At 36.4% G+C, this 19,582-nt stretch overlaps 1 protein-coding gene across 1 annotated transcript in view; it reads right to left on the reverse strand.

The window, feature by feature from the left end:
• Window positions 1-8,974: 8,974 nt before the first annotated feature.
• SLC30A7 (solute carrier family 30 member 7) overlaps window positions 8,975-19,582 on the reverse strand; it is a 99,611-nt gene continuing 89,003 nt past the window's right edge. Inside the window, exon 11 of the mRNA XM_005906282.2 lies at window positions 8,975-15,489. Coding sequence (XP_005906344.1) covers window positions 15,442-15,489 — 48 coding nt within the window. The 3' untranslated portion in view covers window positions 8,975-15,441. The remainder of the gene's footprint in view (window positions 15,490-19,582) is intronic.

Below are 19,582 nucleotides of genomic sequence, written 5' to 3' on the forward strand. Positions count from 1 at the left end.
CATAAAGAAAAGGGGCAGTTCATCAAGAAGACAATCCTGCATGTGTATGCATTGAATACCAGCTTGAAAATACATAAGGCAAAAATTGGCAAAATTGAACGAAGATGCAGACAAATCCACAAAGTTGGGGATTTTAACAACCTTCTGTCAGCAACTGATAGAAGTAAACAATATCAGTAAAAGTATTGATTTGAACAAACCAACCATTTAGGTCAAATTGTTAGGTCACTACAGTCAACAGTGGTAGAATAGATATTTTCAAGCACACATGAAACACTTATGAAAGTAGACCGTAAGCTTGGCTATTGACCACACTGAAATTAAATAAAAATTGCTGGCAAAAAAAAAAAAGATATCTCTAAAAGTCCCAAAATTTGGAGATAAAAGAATGTATTTCTGAGTAAAAACATAAACAAAATGTGAAAATTTGTGGGATTCAGATAAAGTAGTATTTAGAAATTTACTGCTTTAGAAAAGAAGAAAGTTTTAAAATCAGTGATCCAATTCTGGAAAAGCAGAGTGTATTAAATTTTAAGTAATTAGAAGGAAGCATCCTGGAATGCAAAATCAAGTGAGCCTTAGGAAACATCACTACGAACAAAGCTAGTGAAGGTGATGGGATTCCTGTTGAGCTATTTGAAATCCTAAAAGACGATGAGCTGAAAGTGCTGCACTCAGTATGCCAGCAAATTTGGAAAACTCAGCAGTGGCCACAGGACTGGAAAATGTCAGTTTTCATTCCAATCCCAAAGGCAATGCCAAAGAATGCTCAAACTACTGCACAATTGCACTTATCTCACACACTAGCAAAGTAATGCTCAAAATTCTCCAAGCCAGGCTTCAACAGTATGTGAACTGTGAACTTCCACATGTTCAAGCTGGATTTAGAAAAGACAGAGGAACCAGAGATCAGATTGCCAATATCTGCTGGATCATCGAAAAAGCATGAGAGTTCCAGGAAAACATCTGCTTTATTGAGTACACCAAAGCCTTTGTATGAATCACAACAAACTGTGGAATATTCTTAAAGAACTGGGAATACCAGACCCCTGACCTGCCTCCTGAGAAATCTGTATTCAGGTCAAGAAGCAACAGTTACAACTGGACATAGAACAGCAGACTGGTTCCAAATCGGGAAAGGAGTATGTCAAGGCTGTATATTGTCACCCTGCTTATTTAACTTATATGCATAGTACATCATGTGAAATGCCAGGCTGGATGAAGCACAAGCTGGAATCAAGATTTCCAGGAGAAATATCAATAACCTCAGATACTCAGATGTCCCCACTCTTGTGGCAGAAAGCGAAGAAGAACTAAAGAGCTTCTTGATTAAAGTGAAAGAAGAGAGTGAAAAAGTTGGCTTAAAACTCAACATTAAGAAAACTAAGATCATGGCATCCAGTCCCATCACTTCATGGCAAATAGATAGGGAAACAGTGGAAACAGTGAGAGACTATATCTTTGGGCTTCAAAATCACTGCAGGTGATGACTGCAGCCATGAAATTAAAAGACGCTTTTTCCTTGGAAGAAAAGCCATGACCAACTTAGACAGCATATTAAAAAGCAAAGACATCACTTTACCAACAAAGGTCCATCTAGTCAAAGCTATGGTTTTTCCAGTAGTCATGTATGGATATGAGAGTTGGACCATAAAGAAAGCTGAGTGCCGAAGAATTGATGCTTTTGCACTGTGGTGTTGGAGAAGACTCTTGAGAGTCCCTTGGAGTGCAAGGAGATCCATCCTAAAGGAAGTCAGTCCTGAATATTCATTTGAAGGGCTGATGCTGCAGCTGAAACTCCCAATACTTTGGCCACCTGATGTGAAGAACTGACTCACTGGAAAAGACCCTGATGCTGGGAAAGATTGAAGGCAGGAGGAGAAGGGAATGACAGAGGATGAGATGGTTGGGTGGCATCACCGACTCGATGGACATGAGTTTCAGTATGCTCCAGGAGTTGGTGATGGACAGGGAAGCCTGTCGTGCATGGGGTCACAAAGAGTCAGACACAACTGAGCAACTGAACTGACTGAGAAGGAAGCAAATACTTCACATAAGAGCAAAAACTGGTAAAATAGAAAATGGACAAATAGTAAAGAAAAGCCAATGGGGTCACAAAGAGTCAGACACAACTGAGCAACTGAACTGACTGAGAAGGAAGCAAATACTTCACATAAGAGCAAAAACTGGTAAAATAGAAAATGGACAAATAGTAAAGAAAAGCCAATGGGGTCACAAAGAGTCAGACACAACTGAGCAACTGAACTGACTGAGAAGGAAGCAAATACTTCACATAAGAGCAAAAACTGGTAAAATAGAAAATGGACAAATAGTAAAGAAAAGCCAATAGAATGTCAAAAATATTAAGTTGCCAGGGGATGTAATAACTGAAAATCTCATTACTGGTAGGTATATAAATTGGTACAACTACTTTGGAAACTAGCAGTTTCATATAAATTAAACATACAACTGCCCCATGAAGTTTCAAAGCCAGTCCTATGTATTTACTGAAAAGAAATGAAAACCTACTGACAAAAATAGTCCATGAATGTTTATAACTTTGTATCTTTATTCATTCATAGCCCCAAACTGGAACCAAGCCATGTGTCCTTTACAGGACAATGGACTTAAAAATTGTAGTATGTTTTGCAATGGAATATTACTTTACCGTAAAACAGAATGAACCACTGCTGACACAAAAAACCTGAGTGAATTTTAAAAACAGGTGAAAGAAACCAGACATAAAAGGGTACACTTCCATTTATATGAATTATAGCAACAGGCAAAACAGTGCTTGAAAAGAAAACAGTTGTTATGGAGAGAGTAAGAGTGACTAGAAGAAGAGAGAGAGTGAGGAGTGACGAGTGACTAGGAGACAGAAAGGCACTGTGGTCATGGAAAGCTTCTGTATCTTGACGTGGTGTTGATTGTATGCGTATAAATATTTACCAAAATTCATTAAGTTGTATAAATTCAGGATCTGTGCATTTTTCTGTTATGTTTTCCAGATAAAATAGGCTTATGCATTTAAGCTGAATTTCAGATCAACAACTTTTTAAAATACATTTATGTTCCATTCAATATTTGGGACACTTAAGAAAATATTTATTTGAAATTGAATTGAGTGCCTGTGTTTTTATTTGCTCATTTTGCCAAATCTAATCTTTATGTAATTTAACCTCAATAAATGAAATTGTAAAATGAAAAATGTGCACTATTCATCAAATAATTTAATGCTATTTTAAAATATTACACAGTGAAACTGCTTTCATAATCTAGACACAGACTAGTTCTCTCTCTCACAAACACACCTTCACCCTTTCCCTTTATGTTCGCCCCTTCTACCCACCTATAATGCCTGGCAACCATTGATCTGATCTTTCTCTGTAGTTCTGTCCTTTTGAGAATATCATGTAAATGAGACTGGCTTCTTTCAATAAAATGCTATTTAAGATGCATCCAAGTTATTGTTATGTGTCAGAAGTTCATTTTTTTTTAATTGCTAAGTAGCAGTCTCATATAGACACAATATTCTTTATCCATTAACTATTTGAAAGAGATTTGGGTTTTTTTCAGTTTTTAGCAGTTATACATATAGTTGTTAAAATAGTCACATACTGTTTTTTGTATGAATGTAGATTTTTATTTCTCTAGAATAGACACCCCACAGTGCAATTGCTGCATCATATGATAAATGTACATTTAAGCTTATAAAAAACTGCCAAAATGATTTCCAGAGTGCCTATGTCATTTTGCTTTCTTGCAAGCAATGTGAGAGTTCCCATTGCTGTGTATCTTTGTCAGCACTTCATATTGACAGTTTTTTTATTTTAGCTCTTCTAATAGGTGTGTTGTGGTATATCATCATAATTTTAATTTGCATTTTCCTGGTGGCTAATAATGTTGAACATCTTTTCATGTATTTATTTACCATTTTTATACCCTGCTTAATGAAACATCTGTTCATGCCTTCTGCCCGTTTTTAATTTGAATTTTCTTATGGTTAAATTTTGATTATTCTTTATCTATTTTGGATATAGAGCTTCCCAGGTGGCACTAGTGGTAAAGAACCTGCCTGCCATCGCAGGAAACCTAAGAGACACAGATTCGATCCCTGGGTCAGGAAGATCCCCTGGAGGAGGGCATGGTAACCCACGCTAGCATTCTTGCCTGGGAAATTTCATGGACAGAGGAACCTGGCAGTCTGCAGTCCATAGGGTCGCGAAGAATCGGACATGAATGAAGCGACTTAGCACACATACCTACTGGATATAAGTTCTTTGTCAGATTGTGATTTGTAAATATTTTCTCCTAATCTGTAGCTTGTCCTTTTATTTCCTTAACTATGTCTTTGCAAAGCACAAGTTTTTCATTTTGATGAAATCCAGTTTATTAACTTTTTCTTGATCATGTTTTGTTACATTATATAAGAACCAATAAGCAAACTCAAGGACATGTAGATTTTATCCTATGTTTTCTTCTAAAATTTTTTACAGTTTTGTAGTTTACACTTATCTGTAGTATATTTTGTTAATTTTTATCTGAAGTGTGAGTTTTAGATGAAAGTTGTTTTTTTCTTTTTTTGCATGGAGATATTCAATTGCTTCAACACCGTTTGTTTAAAAAGACTATCATTGAACTGTTTCTGTGATGTTGTCAAAATCCGTTTGCCATAATTGTGTTGACCGTATTTGTGTGGATCTATTTCTGAACCCTTTGCTATTCTGTCGGTCTGTGTCTCTCTCCCTTCTGTAATAGCACACTGTCTTGATTTCTTTAGCTTTATGGTAAATCTTAAAAGCAGCTAGTATAATTCCTCTAGTTTTCTCTTTTTTCAAAATTGTATCTAGTTTAGTTCCTTTGCCTTTTTATATGAATGTCAGAATGAACTTAACATTTATGTAGAGCTTGTGAATTTTGATTGTAATTATCTGATCATGTTGCATTTCATGTGGATATTTTAGCATTTATCCTTTGGGTGTTTGCTTAGCTTCCTGTATCTTAGCTTTATGTCACCAAATTTGGGAAGTTACCAGCCATTGTTTCTTCAAATATTTTTTTCAGCACTTCTGCTTCATCATTGTATGTAGAGTCCTCTCCTTCTGGGCATCTGATAACAAAAGTGTTAAGACATTTCTTATTGTCCCACAGGTCTCTGAGCTCTGTTTTGTTTTGTTTTTTTTTTTTCCAATCTATTTTCTCTGTTATTTAGTATGGATCATTTTTATTGATATATTTTCAAGTTCACTGACTTCTCTGTCTTCATTCTGCTGTTGACTTGATTTTGTTTTAATTTTGGATACTGTTTTAAAATTTCCATTTGGTTCTTTTTATATTTGCAGTTTTCTGTTTTAACTTTTGTTGCAAGATAAGTGATTGCTTGTTCAAGCATTTTTGTAATAGTTGCTTTAAAGTCTTTGTCCAATAATTCCAACTTTGGTATCATCTCAGCCATGGTATCTGTTGATTGTTTTTCATCTGGAAGTTGAAATTTTCGTGGCACTTTGCCAAGTTGGATTGTAGCTTGAACATGTTGAATATTATGAGATTCTGGTTCTTGTTTAGATTCTGTGGTTTGTGTTTTAGCAGGCAATGAGCCTGATTAGGTGCAGGATGCAATTACTAGTCCACCTTCTATGGATTGAGGTTCCAGTGTCAGTTGGGTTTTCAAGGACTGCAGTTCTTTTTTGATCTATCTCAAGTTTATGTGACCCAGGCTGGGACCTAGACAGTTGGATAATTTAGTCTTTTGGTATGCCAGGTAGGATCAGATACAAGCCTTACTGACTTGAGTGTGAAACTTGGGGTTGATCATTGACTCCTCCAAGTTGCTTTCCTGAGCTCCTCTTCATGATCTCGCTACTTCCCGGTTCCCTAGGTTTTTTTTTTTTTTTTTTGGTGCTCTGTTCAGAAACTTGGAGTTCCGTTTATTCTGTTGCTCTGTGACTCTTTCATGATTGGGCTTACATTCTGACCCATGTGCAGAGGCGGACAGAGGAAAAAAGCAACAGGGAGATACACTACCCTTTTGAAATCATAACTCAAATAGAAAAATTCTTCTCTCAGTTGTTGTTCTTGTGGGTTTCCTTAGTTGGTGGCCACCACTACCAGATTGTCTTTGGAAGCCAACGGGAAGTCTTTGCTCTGATTTAACTACAAATGTAGTGACTTTGTCTTGTTTTGAAGCTCTGAGGAAATCAATATGAACTGTGTACAAATTATTGCTTAAGGGGAAGTAGTATGATGCACATACAAGACAGATAACCCCTGTGAACTTGAACAACAATCTGATCTAACAATGCTTAGAGTAGAAAAACACCCTAATGGCTAATCAGACAGACCTTATTATTATTATTATAGTTTTAGAAGCAGTTGCAATGTTTTCAAAAGTCCGGGTCAAATGGCAGGGTTCTAATTGCACTGAAACCGTACCTATGCTTTCCTGACTTTCCTAAAGTCAGGAAATATTTTGGGGAATGCTTTTGTTTTCATATTATTTTGTTTTTCTTCTGGCTTTAGCAGTGACTCCCCTACAAAGAATACAGTTCACTTTGCCAATCCATATAGTACTATTTTTCAAAGAGGTGCTAAACTTTATATTAAAAGCAAAATTCACCCATTTTTTCAATAAATTTTGATTGCTTAAACTGTGCCAGAGTATTGTTATACTATTATACCAACTGCTATTGGTTATAGGACTTTATTAAAGCCTGAACTTCATGGTAAATTATCTTTAAAGTGTAGAAGTAGAGCTGGATGAGCTGACAGAGTATTTGAATGAGCTAGAATCCTATTAAAATGGTGTTGTCTTTTTCTCTTTTTCATGCAGAATGAAAAATAGTAAATTACTGTCATTCTGTCTAATCTGTTAAACCTGCTTGCTTCTTCTCCCTTTCTTTGCTGTTTCTTTGGTCTAGAGTAATGCAAAGTTTGCTTATTCCATATCATGAGTAATGAGATTGAATAAGGAGGGAAAGAAAAGCATTACAAGTTGCTGAAATTATTCAGAGGAATTTGTATTTGATGAGCATTTAAGACAACCACTCAAGATTCTTGAGCTAAAGGAATTAAAAGTGGAAACTGGGTAGCTTACTTCATTAGTATAACACAAGTTGGCTTCTGGGGGAAGGAAGCAAAAACTCAAAGATTGGGTAATGAACTGTTATAGTAAATAATTTGCCTAAACATGTATGTAAACAGAAAGGGCTGCTCTAATGGGCTGTTGACAGACCACTGTAGACTTCCCTTAGGCCAGAGGCTGCTTCCAGAGAGCACAGGAAAAGCAGGGCAGGGCATCCCTGGCAGGTGCTTCAGCTCTAGGAGGTCAAAGTCCACTATGCAAAAGGGCCAGCAGAAGGTAGTCAGGAAACCAGGATAGGGGAAATGTTTGAAAAGAACTTAGGCGTCTGACTCAGCAGAAATTCCGTGTACTTCCTGGCTAAGGCCAGAATTGTTTTTGTGGTGTGTTGAGGCTGTTTGTGCATGTGTGCTGAAATGGAGGTGGCTAGAGTTGGACACGGAGAAGGCAATGGCAACCCACTCCAGCACTCTTGCCTGGAAAATCCCATGGACGAAGGAGCCTGGTAGGCTGCAGTCCATGGGGTGGCTAAGAGTTGGACGTGACTGAGCAACTTCACTTTCTTTTCACTTTCATGCACTGGAGAAGGAAATGGCAACCCACTCCAGTGTTCTTGCCTGGAGAATCCCAGGGACGGGGGAGCCTGGTGGGCTGCCGTCTATGGGGTCGCACAGAGTCGGACATGACTGAAGTGACTCAGCAGCAGCAGCAGCAGAGTCGGACACTATTTGAATAGGAGAGAAGTCAGACAATTCCACATTGTGACTCTGCACACAGCAATGAAGTACTAGACAGGGCAGTAGGAATGCAAAGGTGAGTTTAAAAGATTTCCAATAAATGAGGAGGATTTTTGATAGGGGATTCAGGATATGGAAGGTGGCAAAGGCAGTATTTAGATTTCTAAGAATTCTTTAAGGAATTCTGAACAGAAATGGTAGTTGAAGAGATTTGAGTGGGAAAAGTAAAATTAGAGATGCTGGTAGTTCTGCCATGGCGTGACAAGAAGTAAGCCACTGATGGCTTCTGATTACCTCTACAAACTAGGGAGGAGTGAAGCCGTATTACTAAGCGCCACAGAAATGGTTAGAGAGCAAGCAGAAGTGCATATAGACACATGAGATACTTGACAACACACACACTGAGGATAAAGCCCTCACTGTATAGCATAGATTGATGGTAAGGAAGAGACTGCTTGGATAAGAGTATGTTTGAGAAGATGGGATGAGTGGGATCTGGGGTTTTGCGAAGTTAGTTTAAAAAAGAATTTCTTCTGATTAGAGGGAAAAATTTGGAAGGATAATGGTCAGATGTTTTTGGTCTTCATTTCCTGTACGCTGAGATGATAGAGAACAAGGTGAGAAAATAATTTGAGGTTCAATATCTGGAGATACTTTGAGAATTGTTTATGAGGTAAAATAATGAGTAGGAGGATTTACAGTGAGGATCTTCAGTGTCGAGACATTTCCAAGTCTCCTGCTAGCTCCTCTCTCCTGATCAGTTTTGCTGTCCCCGGGCCCTGAGAATCATTCTTTCCCTTACATTCCCTAAGCCCTCCAGAATCTGTTCCGGTAACTTAAATTCACAGTGGTCTTTTCAGTTCATCAAACTAATAGACAACGCAGGCTGTTGTTGTTGTTCACTCACTCAGTTGTGTCCAACTCTTTGCAACCCCTTGGACTGCAGCACACCAGGCTTCCCTGTCCTTCATCTCTCAGAATTTGCTCAAACTCATGTCCATTGAGTTGATGATGCCAAGCAACCATGTCATCCTCTGTTGCCCCCTTCTCCTCCTGCCCTCAATCTTTTCCAGCATCAGGGTCTTTTCCAATGAGGCAACTCCACATCAGGTGGCCAAAGTATTGGAACTTCATCAAATGAATAGACAATCCAGGTAAAGACTTTTTAACAGAAATTTTATTGGAAGAATTTTGATAACAATCATTTATTATTCTTTTTAAATATATCTGAGGTTAAACAAAATACATGAATGTCTTCAAGTAGAAAAAAGTGAAATACACATTTGGAATTTGTTGTTCTTAGGCAAATCAAAATTGCTCACTCTAGTATATTCAAACCAGATTACAATATAGTCTTTGACATTCCAACCTAGCCTTGGGCTCAAATGTTTATTTAGAAATGTTTTGATGATGTACTCTTCACCAAAGGAATCAAACCCAAATCAAACTTGGCCATATGTTTAAACCATTAAAGACAGGGAGGTAAAGTGTTGTAGGGGTATTTAAAATATACCAAGAAGGGATTTGGCAGCTTTTCATTCACAGTATTTCTGATATAGAAGACTCATTCTGTTTGTTGATCAGACTCACAAATGTTGGGGCAAAATATCACTTGGGCAGATATATCACTAAATTTCTTGCTGTTAGAGGAAGCGATGAGACTACACAACAAGCTCTTGACAGGATATGTTTAGTTCAAAACAGAATACTGAGTCTAACTGACATATGATACATAAAATTCATATACATTCAAAACAAAGATTTTTAAGAGAAGTTTTACATTGGCAGCAGTAATGAAAAGAGACAAAATAAGAAACAGAAGCTCTACTAAAATTTAGTATTTAGAGGGGCAAAAGAAGATATAAACTACCGTAGGAATATTTAAATCAGTTCATGAATACATGTAGTGTTGCTTTTATAGAAGCACTTTGAAGATAGACATTTGAAAGAGTTTTGGATGAAAATGCATCTGGGATAAATTATACACAGGCCCTTAAAGTGTTGGATAATAGGAATATGGCAATTTCCTATAAAAGGAGAGACTGTGGTTTCTCATTCAAAATACACAAAATACAAACTCAGGTGATCCAGGTTCCACTGTCCCAGTTCTACCAAATTGCTGTCCTAACACAGCTTGCAAAATGGAAAACATCTCTGTATTCCCACTGTTCCTGTATTAAAATGAAGGAGTAGCTTACAGGGTGACTTTAAAAAAAAAAAAAATGCCATAGTGAATATAAAGTCACTTATCTGTGCAAAAATGCCAAAGAAAAGTTAAGATGTCTTCTGTAATAAACAGTAAATTACTGGTTTTACCTTACTTGTGTATCCACTGCTGCCTACAATAGTTACTCACTGGTTAACCAAACATTTAACTGAACATGTAAGTGTAAATTCATGCTAAATTTGGTGATAATAGGATGTATGAGACAAAGACATTCTTTTTTTTACAGACTTTCCACCATGATCAAAGTTACAAATATTAAAATTTTCAAAGCCATGGGAAGAGTTCACAGTTAAATATTAAGTTTAAGCATAGATTAATACTAATTATGAAATATATTTCTTCCTTTTGAAGAGCTATAAAGTCTATAAAATGTAATGTAAATCAAATTGTACACATCCCTCTCATGCAGTGCAAAATCATCTGTACTTCTTAGAAGACAACTTCCTACCAATTAATTTAATGTCTCTTGGCCAGGAGGTGTTCCTCTTCACTCACACTGGCACTGACACTTGAGTCAGTCCCTTTTAAGCAGTTAACTCTGTATCAAGAAAACATTTTACATTTTTCAAAAAAATAGTCTCAAAAGTGCTTAAAGGACCTCTGATTATTCATTTTAGTCTGCAGAGTTTAAGTTAAATGGCAAAGGTAGTAAGCGTAGGAGAGGATCCAAAGAAGGAATGAGTCTAAACAAACGCTTTGTGCTGTGCTTAGTCACTCAGTCGTGTCCAACTCTTTGCGGCCCCATGGACTGTGAGATTTCCCAGCAAAAATGCTGGAGTGGGTTGCCATTTCCTTCCCCAGGAATCAAACCTGCATCTCCTGCTTGGCAGGCGGATTTTTTACCACTGAGCCAGCTGGGAAGCCTCATAATTGTATGGGAGAGTGTATTTAAGTCTGATATAACTTCCTGGATCTTTAAATCACTATAGAATGACATACAAAAAACAGAGTAGTTGTCACTAAAAAGTACTCGATCTAGAATCAGTACTCTACTACTGGCCATTCCCCAGTCAGTTCATTTATATTCTCTCAAAACAGCCTCCTCATCTGTAAAATGGAGTTATGAATTTCTTCCTCATAAGCATATTAGGAGAATCAGAAAATAAAATACATTTGAAAAAGATCTATCAATCAAAATCATGCAACATTTTTTTTAATGAAAATATAAGGGTTTTACATGTGATAACATGAAAGAGGCCATACAGAGAGCCTGATACATAAATACTTAACAAAAGGGTGTTCTTTCTGTATAATCTGTAGTTAGGAAATGGTGAAACATAAACCAAAGATACCCTCATCAAAGACACATTGATTTATAGTAAATAAAACTACGCTTATCTGCAAATACTTTTTTGCCATAATTTTTCATTGTCTTGATTCTGTGGTAGAGATCTAGATCATGAAGACTTTTGGGGGATCATGTCTTCAAACAATCTTCTCTGAATAAAACTTACATTGAATGTTCTTCGACGAATAAAATCATTTCCTTTTTTTTGCCAAAGTTCTTGTGAATTGAAAAATAATTTGTTTTGAAGACAGTGACAAAAAGAAAAACAAAGTTTAACTTTCTCAAGGTAATGCTTTTAATGAAGAGTTGAACGTTGCAATTTAGCATTTGGGATTCTCTGTAAGACTTCAAAATTCTACCCTGTTAAAATTTTTGTTTTGTTCTATACAACATTTAATGCCCAATTTTGTGTGGCTCTGAGAATAATGTTAAGAATTCAAGATCCCTCCAGTGGCTGAAAATTTAAAGTAATATAAGAATGAAATGATATGACCTGTGAATTAGCCTGGTTTCTAAAAAGCATCAATTCACAGAACATAAACAAAATAAACTAAGCAGGCCTTAAATTGGATTTAGTTTTGAGCAATAAACAGAAAAATTTACTCACAAGTTAAAAGTATCCAATGGAGAGATGTCACTATTTAAAAAAAAAAAAATCAGGAACTGGTTACACAAGAGTAGAAAAGTAAAAAAGAGTAAAAAATTAATTATATCTTTCATACAGAATACTATGGAAATAATATTCTAAACCTCATAATTTGCTATGAAAAATAAGACAGTAAAACTCCATTTATAAAGTGCCTTAATGTACCAAAAATGGAGGTCAGATGTCTTTTATTTAAAAATGCTTCTTCATCACATTTACATGAAGGCAAATATTATTACACTGGAGACACAGCACAGAAGAGTAGAAAGAACTCTTGACTTGGAGTCAGAAAACCTGGATTCTGGTCTTGACTTTGCCACTATAATTATCTCTGTGACCTGGAGCAAATGACAGCATTTCTGGGCTTCAGTTTTCTCATCTGTAAAATGAGAGGTAGAACAAGACTGCTTCTACGGACAGTCTCCTTGGATGTAAAATTCTAAAATTCTATGTTCAGCGATGAATTATTTTTATTCTTAAGCCCCAGAATTATGTAAGAGGATGCTACCATATTAATAATATCTATTAAATTGATTATTCTGTAGGAGGTTAAAAAAATTATAGAACTCTGATCAACTGCATCTGGAGTCAGTGATTTGGCTGTTTAACAAAGGTGCACAAAAGTCACAGTATTTTGGCTACTGGTGTACACAAACAGGCTTTGAAGAATGCTGGAGCATTCCAGGTATACGGGAAATGCCAGTTCCATCTGTTTCCACTTCCTCGTGTCTCTGCGGAAGAGGCTGTGGGGATATGAGGAACACTGAGCTACAGATAAGCTAGACACTGTCATTCAACAGAGCACATGAGGAGCCCGCAAAAGAAAGGAGCTGTGAATAGGGTGAGCCCTTCATCTCGATCAGTGTATTCTTAGATGCAAAAACACAAAACTAGTTTAGGTATATTTCTATTTGGGGAAGTTTACTTGGCAAGGTAAACATTCCCTAAACAATACAAATTTGTTCTCCAGAGTATATTTTGGTTCTTAAAATATTAGCAAAATTATATCTCAGATTTTCCCCCCCAAATTAGCCCAACATTAGAATCTCCAATAGGGACATTCTAAATATATTTTATAAGAATAGTCAAGTAGTATTTCTCAGTGAAATTATCTACTTTAGCAATACATCTATGCCAAGAAAACTGAGAAGACAAAAGTATTTCCTAAGAGTAAGAAAAAAAAATTTGTTTTCCTGTTGTACACACAGGTTCAAGAACATTTAATTAAATCATAAATGTTAATGCCAATCTGCTAAATGATATGAATTGGAGATCTCTTATAACAGGTGCAAAATAAAGAGTTTCATCTTGGTCAAATGTCCTAAAAACCACACTCACGCACTTGTGTACTGAGAGTGTAAAAGTTAAAGTGATGCATATTTTGACAGAAAACTTCACTTGGAACGGAGGACTCAGTGAAGGGCAGACGTGGATCTTCAGTGTGCGCTGGTAAATTTTATAGGCCAATGCAAATATTACCTCTGTATGCTAAGTAGCAGTACAGTTTCACATAATTAGTTTTTAAAGGCACACATCAAAGTCCCTCCCTTGATACAAACCCGTCACTCTCCACAATATGCCAAAACCTAAAGAATGTCTCAGGCTTGGCAATGGATGCAAACTTCCAAGTGACTCCTTATACTTACAGTGAAAAAGCAGTACCGTTATCAGCACATTTCCTTTTATATTTCCCTCTTGAAACATCTTAACAACTGTTTAGTTAAAAGCATTCTGTTGACAGGAATTTTAAGCTTCAGAACTGCCTGGCAGTATGTAAAAATACTTTGAAAATACTACGCAATCTGCAGAAAAAGGAGACTATTGATAGTTCATGGCAATCTGCAGTGGTTTAGAAAAGCATGAAGCAAGTAGTCTGTAGTTTACAGTGTATTTCATAAATTGTAGGTCAGAAGTAGGGCAATAGGTACTCTGAAACTTAAGACAAAACCAACAGTGATTTCTGCCACATCAGTGAAAAAGTGCTTATTACTTATCTTCACTCTAAACATTCATTTCCATCCTGCAGGGTTCCCCCTCCAAAAAATTAAAATATTAAAAAATTTTTCCCTTTCAGTTAAAGGGGAATGTACATTATGAGAAAATGAAGTACAGTGGGAAAATATCTATGCAGATCAATTTCTTCGTAAAACACAGAAATATTTAAGTACAGTGTTCAAGCACTTATCTCAAATTGCAATTTTATTTTTCAAATAAACAAGAACCTAGAAATCAACTTATTTATGAACTTCCAAGATACTTGTGTTAGGAGTTCTATATTACCACATTTACTCCATACCTTCAATACTTCAAACTCAGTAAAATGCCACTTTAGGATTCCTGAAAGCAACTGTATTTTTGCAATGCTTGCATAGGAAAACAAATTACAGGACTTGGCATTTGAAGAACAAAAAAGCAAATCAACATTGTCACAACCTTTTCTGCTTTCACTCTACATGCTTTTCCCTTTCACTAAGAGAATCTTTAAAAACAGCAAAGAAATACAGGAAAGTTTATCATAGACACAGTAGCTTTTTAGAAATTTGAAATTTAGCAAATGTGATAATTCAAAACACCTGTCTGTATAACAGAAGCATCTGCAAAGTTCTGAAAACAGTCCATAAAATAATTTAATATAATAACCAAATTTGATTTAAAAAGCAAAATAACACCTTTTATTTTTTGATGAGAGAGCAATAAAAGGCAAATTTTTCTGTATCTAAATCTATGCTTGAAGTACACAAAAAGACATCTGTATATGTTACTAACAAGAGTCTTATTTTGTACAGAATACCCATAAAAAAAAAAAAAAACATATACATGACCTTTGATGGAACATTTCTATGCTGGCAAATACATTTTCTGATACAAAGGCACTTTGAAAACCCAATATGGTTTGGTTCATAAGTTTGCAAGGTACAAACAATTTCACAAACATATGATTATATTGAAAAACGTCAACAACTGTGACATTACATATAAAACAGATTTCCATTTCTTATTTTTTTTTTTCTTTTTTAAAATAACACTGGTTTTGTGGGAATGAAAGCAGTGGTTTCCAGCAGCTTCAGTGAAGACATTCCAGATGATTAGAGACCCACAGTCTGAATTTCTTACTGGCTAGGATGAGGGGTGGGAGTGAGGGCATTTGAAATGAAAAAAAAAAAAAAGGAAACAACAATACCGAGAAAACAATACCCTGGAACAAAACTAGAAACCTCAGAAATCAAAATGGTTTGGTGAGAAGAGCACAAAGACAAGACCAGAAGTCCAGGAGAGATCCTCTTACTTCTGACCCCTTAGCTGTAAACTCCTGGCAGAGCACGAACGGTGGACTCTGCCTGGTCTACTTGGCGCTGGGGAGGTGTAGTGACGATTTCTCTTTTTAGAAAGCTAGGTACAATGTTTAGGATTGTACAGTACCAGAAAAATTAGGTCCCCCCAAAAAGCATGGTTTCTTTTCACTCATTACATGGCCGCAAAGTCAATCTGTACATAAAGCTGTCTCACTCCGGCCTGAAAAGTTAAAAAAAAAAAAAAAGAGAAAATTAAACAAATTATAACAGACTACATATTTCTGAAAAGTAGTAGGAAACATTTTTTTTCTTTCTTTTTGAAAAAGGGAAGAATTATTTTTCTCTTCTGTCTTTGGGAAAGAATTCTCCATTTTTTATCATAAAGTGCCAATAATTTTATTTTAGAAACAAGTATATTAATAAGTTACAAAAACAAACAAAAAGGTTCTCCATATAGCTCTACAAAAGAAAGCTGTGCTAATTACATGCCTTGCCCATGTGAATTTTGGAAAAATGAGGTTACCCATCTACCTGTATTCTCCTAGAGAGAACACCACAGTGATTGACAAGTTGGCTATTAAAATCAGAAGTTAATGCCATCTAAATCTTCCTATGATGAATGATTTGTAAACACTGAAATAAGTAAAACCATCTATTAGTTATTGATTCCTTGACACTCCAACTCCTCCCTTCAATTTTGGATATAAACTTGCTATTCAAGGACACTGCTCTCAAAATTGCCCCCATCTCTTCTGTATCAATTTTTCTATATTTGCTGTCTACAATTCCTTTACTCTCTTCTCTCTTGAACCCATTTCAACCAAACTTTTGCTGCCAACCACTTCCCCTAAATTGCTCAGACCAGTGCTCAATTCTCAGTCCTCATCTTAGTAACCAGTCTACACAGGGGATCAGTTCCTCCTGCTGAAACACTTTTTCCACTCTTAGCTTCCACAGAATACTCACTGGTTGCCCTTTACCTCACTTATCAGTCTTTCTCAGTCTCCTTTGCAGGTTCTGCCTCCTGTCTTTGAACACTAAACACTCAAATACCCGAAGACTCAATCCTCAGATCCCTTCTTTTTTGGTACTTCCTTCTAGATGGTCTTACCCAATATTCAGACTTTGAGTACCGTCTACAGTCTCACACTTTTTGTAGGCTGAAACCTACCTATCACCTACTTGACACCGAAACACAGCTAAGCTGATCACTATCTCCTCCCCTCAAACCTGTTGATCAAGTATCTTCTCCATCTCAATTCCTCCCTCAATGTTGCAACCGCCTTTCTTTCTCTCACTCCCAACCCATTATTTGCAAAACCTGTTTGCCTCACCTCCAAAATAATGCAAATCCAGAGTCTGATCACTTTACGGCACCTCCACTGCTATCCCCTGGCCTGAGTCACTATCGTCTCTTACCTGTATTTTGTAACGGCCTACGATCTGGTTTTCACCCTTTTACCTTTGCACTCCTTTGGTCTGTTTCCAGCAGAGCAGCTGTGGTCCTGTCACTATCACTCAAACCCAACAACAGTTTAATCTCCCTTAGTCCTTCAGTCTGAGTCCTTACAGTGGCCTTTAAAGCCCTCCCATGATCTGGTCCCTGATTCCCTCTCTTGTTTTATTTTGTACTCTTCTCCTTTTGGTCACTCTGTTCCAGCCACAACTGGCCCTTCTGCCTGGAACAATGGTCCTCAAGCCTGCCACGTGACATATTCCCTCTCTTGTCATATCTCTACTCATATGTCAGTGAGGCTTACCCTGACCATCCTATATCAAATGCAGTCAATTCATTCATCCAACAAATACGTTTTGTGCATCTCTTAGATTCCTGGTACTGTTCTGTCCCCTGGGAATACAATAGCCAACAAAACAGGTATAAAATACCTTGTGCTCATGGAGTTTATAAGCTATTGGGAACTAGGAAGGAGAGGGAGATTATAAACAATCAAGTATATATAGTATGTCAGATGAGGTGATGAGATAGAGATCATCTATCTATACATCTATCCATCCATAAAGAAAAAAAAATACAAAGCTTGGTGCAAGAAATGGTAAATGCTTCAGCACCTCTGGTCTCCCTACTCTGCTCTTCTTATCTTTAACACTTATCACTTTCTAATATATCATAAAACTTCTTTGCTGTGATACTGTTTATTGTCACTCTCCATTGATAACAGACTCTCTCTGAAATAAAAAGATTGTCTATTTTTTCACTGCTGACTCCCAGGACCTCAAGTAGTGCCCACCACACAGTAAGTGATTAACAAACATTTGTTGGATGAAGTGAAATTGTACAAATTTCCTTCTTTCAAATAAACAACTTGAAAAACATTAAAGCATACAATCAGTTACAATAAGCACTCTGTCAGTAACACAGAATGAAAAGTAAATTAGAACATTTAAAAGAAAGGAAAATCCAGAGTGGGGGGATAAAATAATGCTACCTTTTCATAGGAATTTCTGGGCTCCTCAAAGCATTGCTTCTAGCATGGCTTTCTTTCCCTCTAGCATTCAAGTTGGAGGGCTCTGCCCAACACTATAAATGCCCAAAGAGGCAGGAGCTGCTCTAATGAAATAAAAAGCCCGATAACACCCCAGTGCCTTTCCAGCACAGAAAACATGCTAGCTTTTTTTTTTTTGTCTCATTAAAAAGGAAAAAAAAAAATCCTTGCTGTGGTAAAGTTAAAGTTCTCTGAAAATGCATTTAATAGCACATACTCCTTAAAGAGGTCTGTGGCAGAAAAAAGATAGAACTTAGTATCTTATGACTTTAAGCTAAAAACTGAAACAGAATCTCAGTGCTTCTAATTTTAGAATTGTGGATAAATATCAGTCCTACCTATCTCACACAACTGTTGTGTATTCACCCAGTATTTGACATTTAATAACCCTTGTTACGTAACAGGCACTATTGTAAGGATCATGTGTGAATATATGAGAAAGATTTTACATGCTATAAAAAACTTATGATTGATTATATTTGATTTACTCAACCCAGATGGGCCCCAAAATAACTATACTTAGGAAACCCTTTTGCAAATTTCTTGTATATCTAACCTCAAGTTGTTGTTCAGTGGTCAAGTCGTGTCTAACTCTTTATTGCCCAAATAAACTGGCTTAATTTCTTTTCAACAAACTTGTTAATGAAAGTTAAATGGACAAAATAAGTTGGTCTCCCATTATTATTTCTGCCACTTTCCTAAATCCTGGCCCAAATACAGTGAAGACGGTAATAAGAAATGAGGTAGCCCAAGGCAATAAAAAAAAAGGGAGAAAAACAAAGAGGCTAGGTAAATTGATCTTTGCATAATCATGAGTTAATTACTCAAGCTGGTATTTTTCCCCTGAGGGCCCACTGTTTCATACAAAAGCTCTGTCTAACAGGAAAAGTGATGTGTTTCATCCATCTGGCTGGATGGGCACAGCTCTACGTCTCCCAGGTTCCCATTTTCCTTTCTCAATTTCCTTCAAAGTAGAGAGAAAAAGCGAAATTTTCAAAGACTCCTTATAGTATGTCACCTACTTTCTGAACACAAACTAGGTTTCCTATACCATTTATTCTCATGACAAATACTCCAGGAGATCAAAATGGTGCTTGGTTCCCTTAAATATTCTACTATAGGGATGACATTAGCACTCAGAGGCCTGCTGAGGGTTGTCCTTCAAAAAAGTGAAAACCATAGAATACTTGTATCTTATATCCTGAGAATCAGGTACAAACCATAAAAAAATCAGTTAAAACTTTTTAAAATAGGAAAGACAGTTATTTTTAACACCTATGCTTCTAAGAAAATAACTGTTAACATTATGTCATAGACTTAGAATATTTGCCATAAATATTCATTGCTGTGGCAAGGAAAATAAATCAGCAATAAAAATTTAGAAAAATAAACAAGAATATGGCTATAGAAAATTACTGATTGTTTGTATTTCTCTACCAATTCTCAAAAACTACAGAAACTTTCTACTTTAGTTTTTGACTGAATGTATTATATTAATCTTTACCCCATAAAAATGAATTTTTTAAAAACTGCCTTAGTCTTTCATGTGAAAACAAAATCATCTCAGAATTCATGAAATAGTGACTGAATATGATGAAATTACAAGTCATGAAGAATCAAGTGGGTCTGGGCTCCTTTTTCTATAAACTGGGGCTAATACCCCACCTGTCTTATAAGGATAGACCAACACATTAGGCACCCATCACAGTGCTTGGCATGTGGGGGGCTCTCAATAAGGCTTGCTGCTGATGCTGTTGTTATTTCTACCACCATCAACAAATGAGCACTTAAACCCTGTGGATTAATGAA

The sequence above is a fragment of the Bos mutus genome, chromosome 3 (genome assembly GCF_027580195.1).
Source record: "Bos mutus isolate GX-2022 chromosome 3, NWIPB_WYAK_1.1, whole genome shotgun sequence".
NCBI classification, from domain to species: domain Eukaryota; kingdom Metazoa; phylum Chordata; class Mammalia; order Artiodactyla; family Bovidae; genus Bos; species Bos mutus.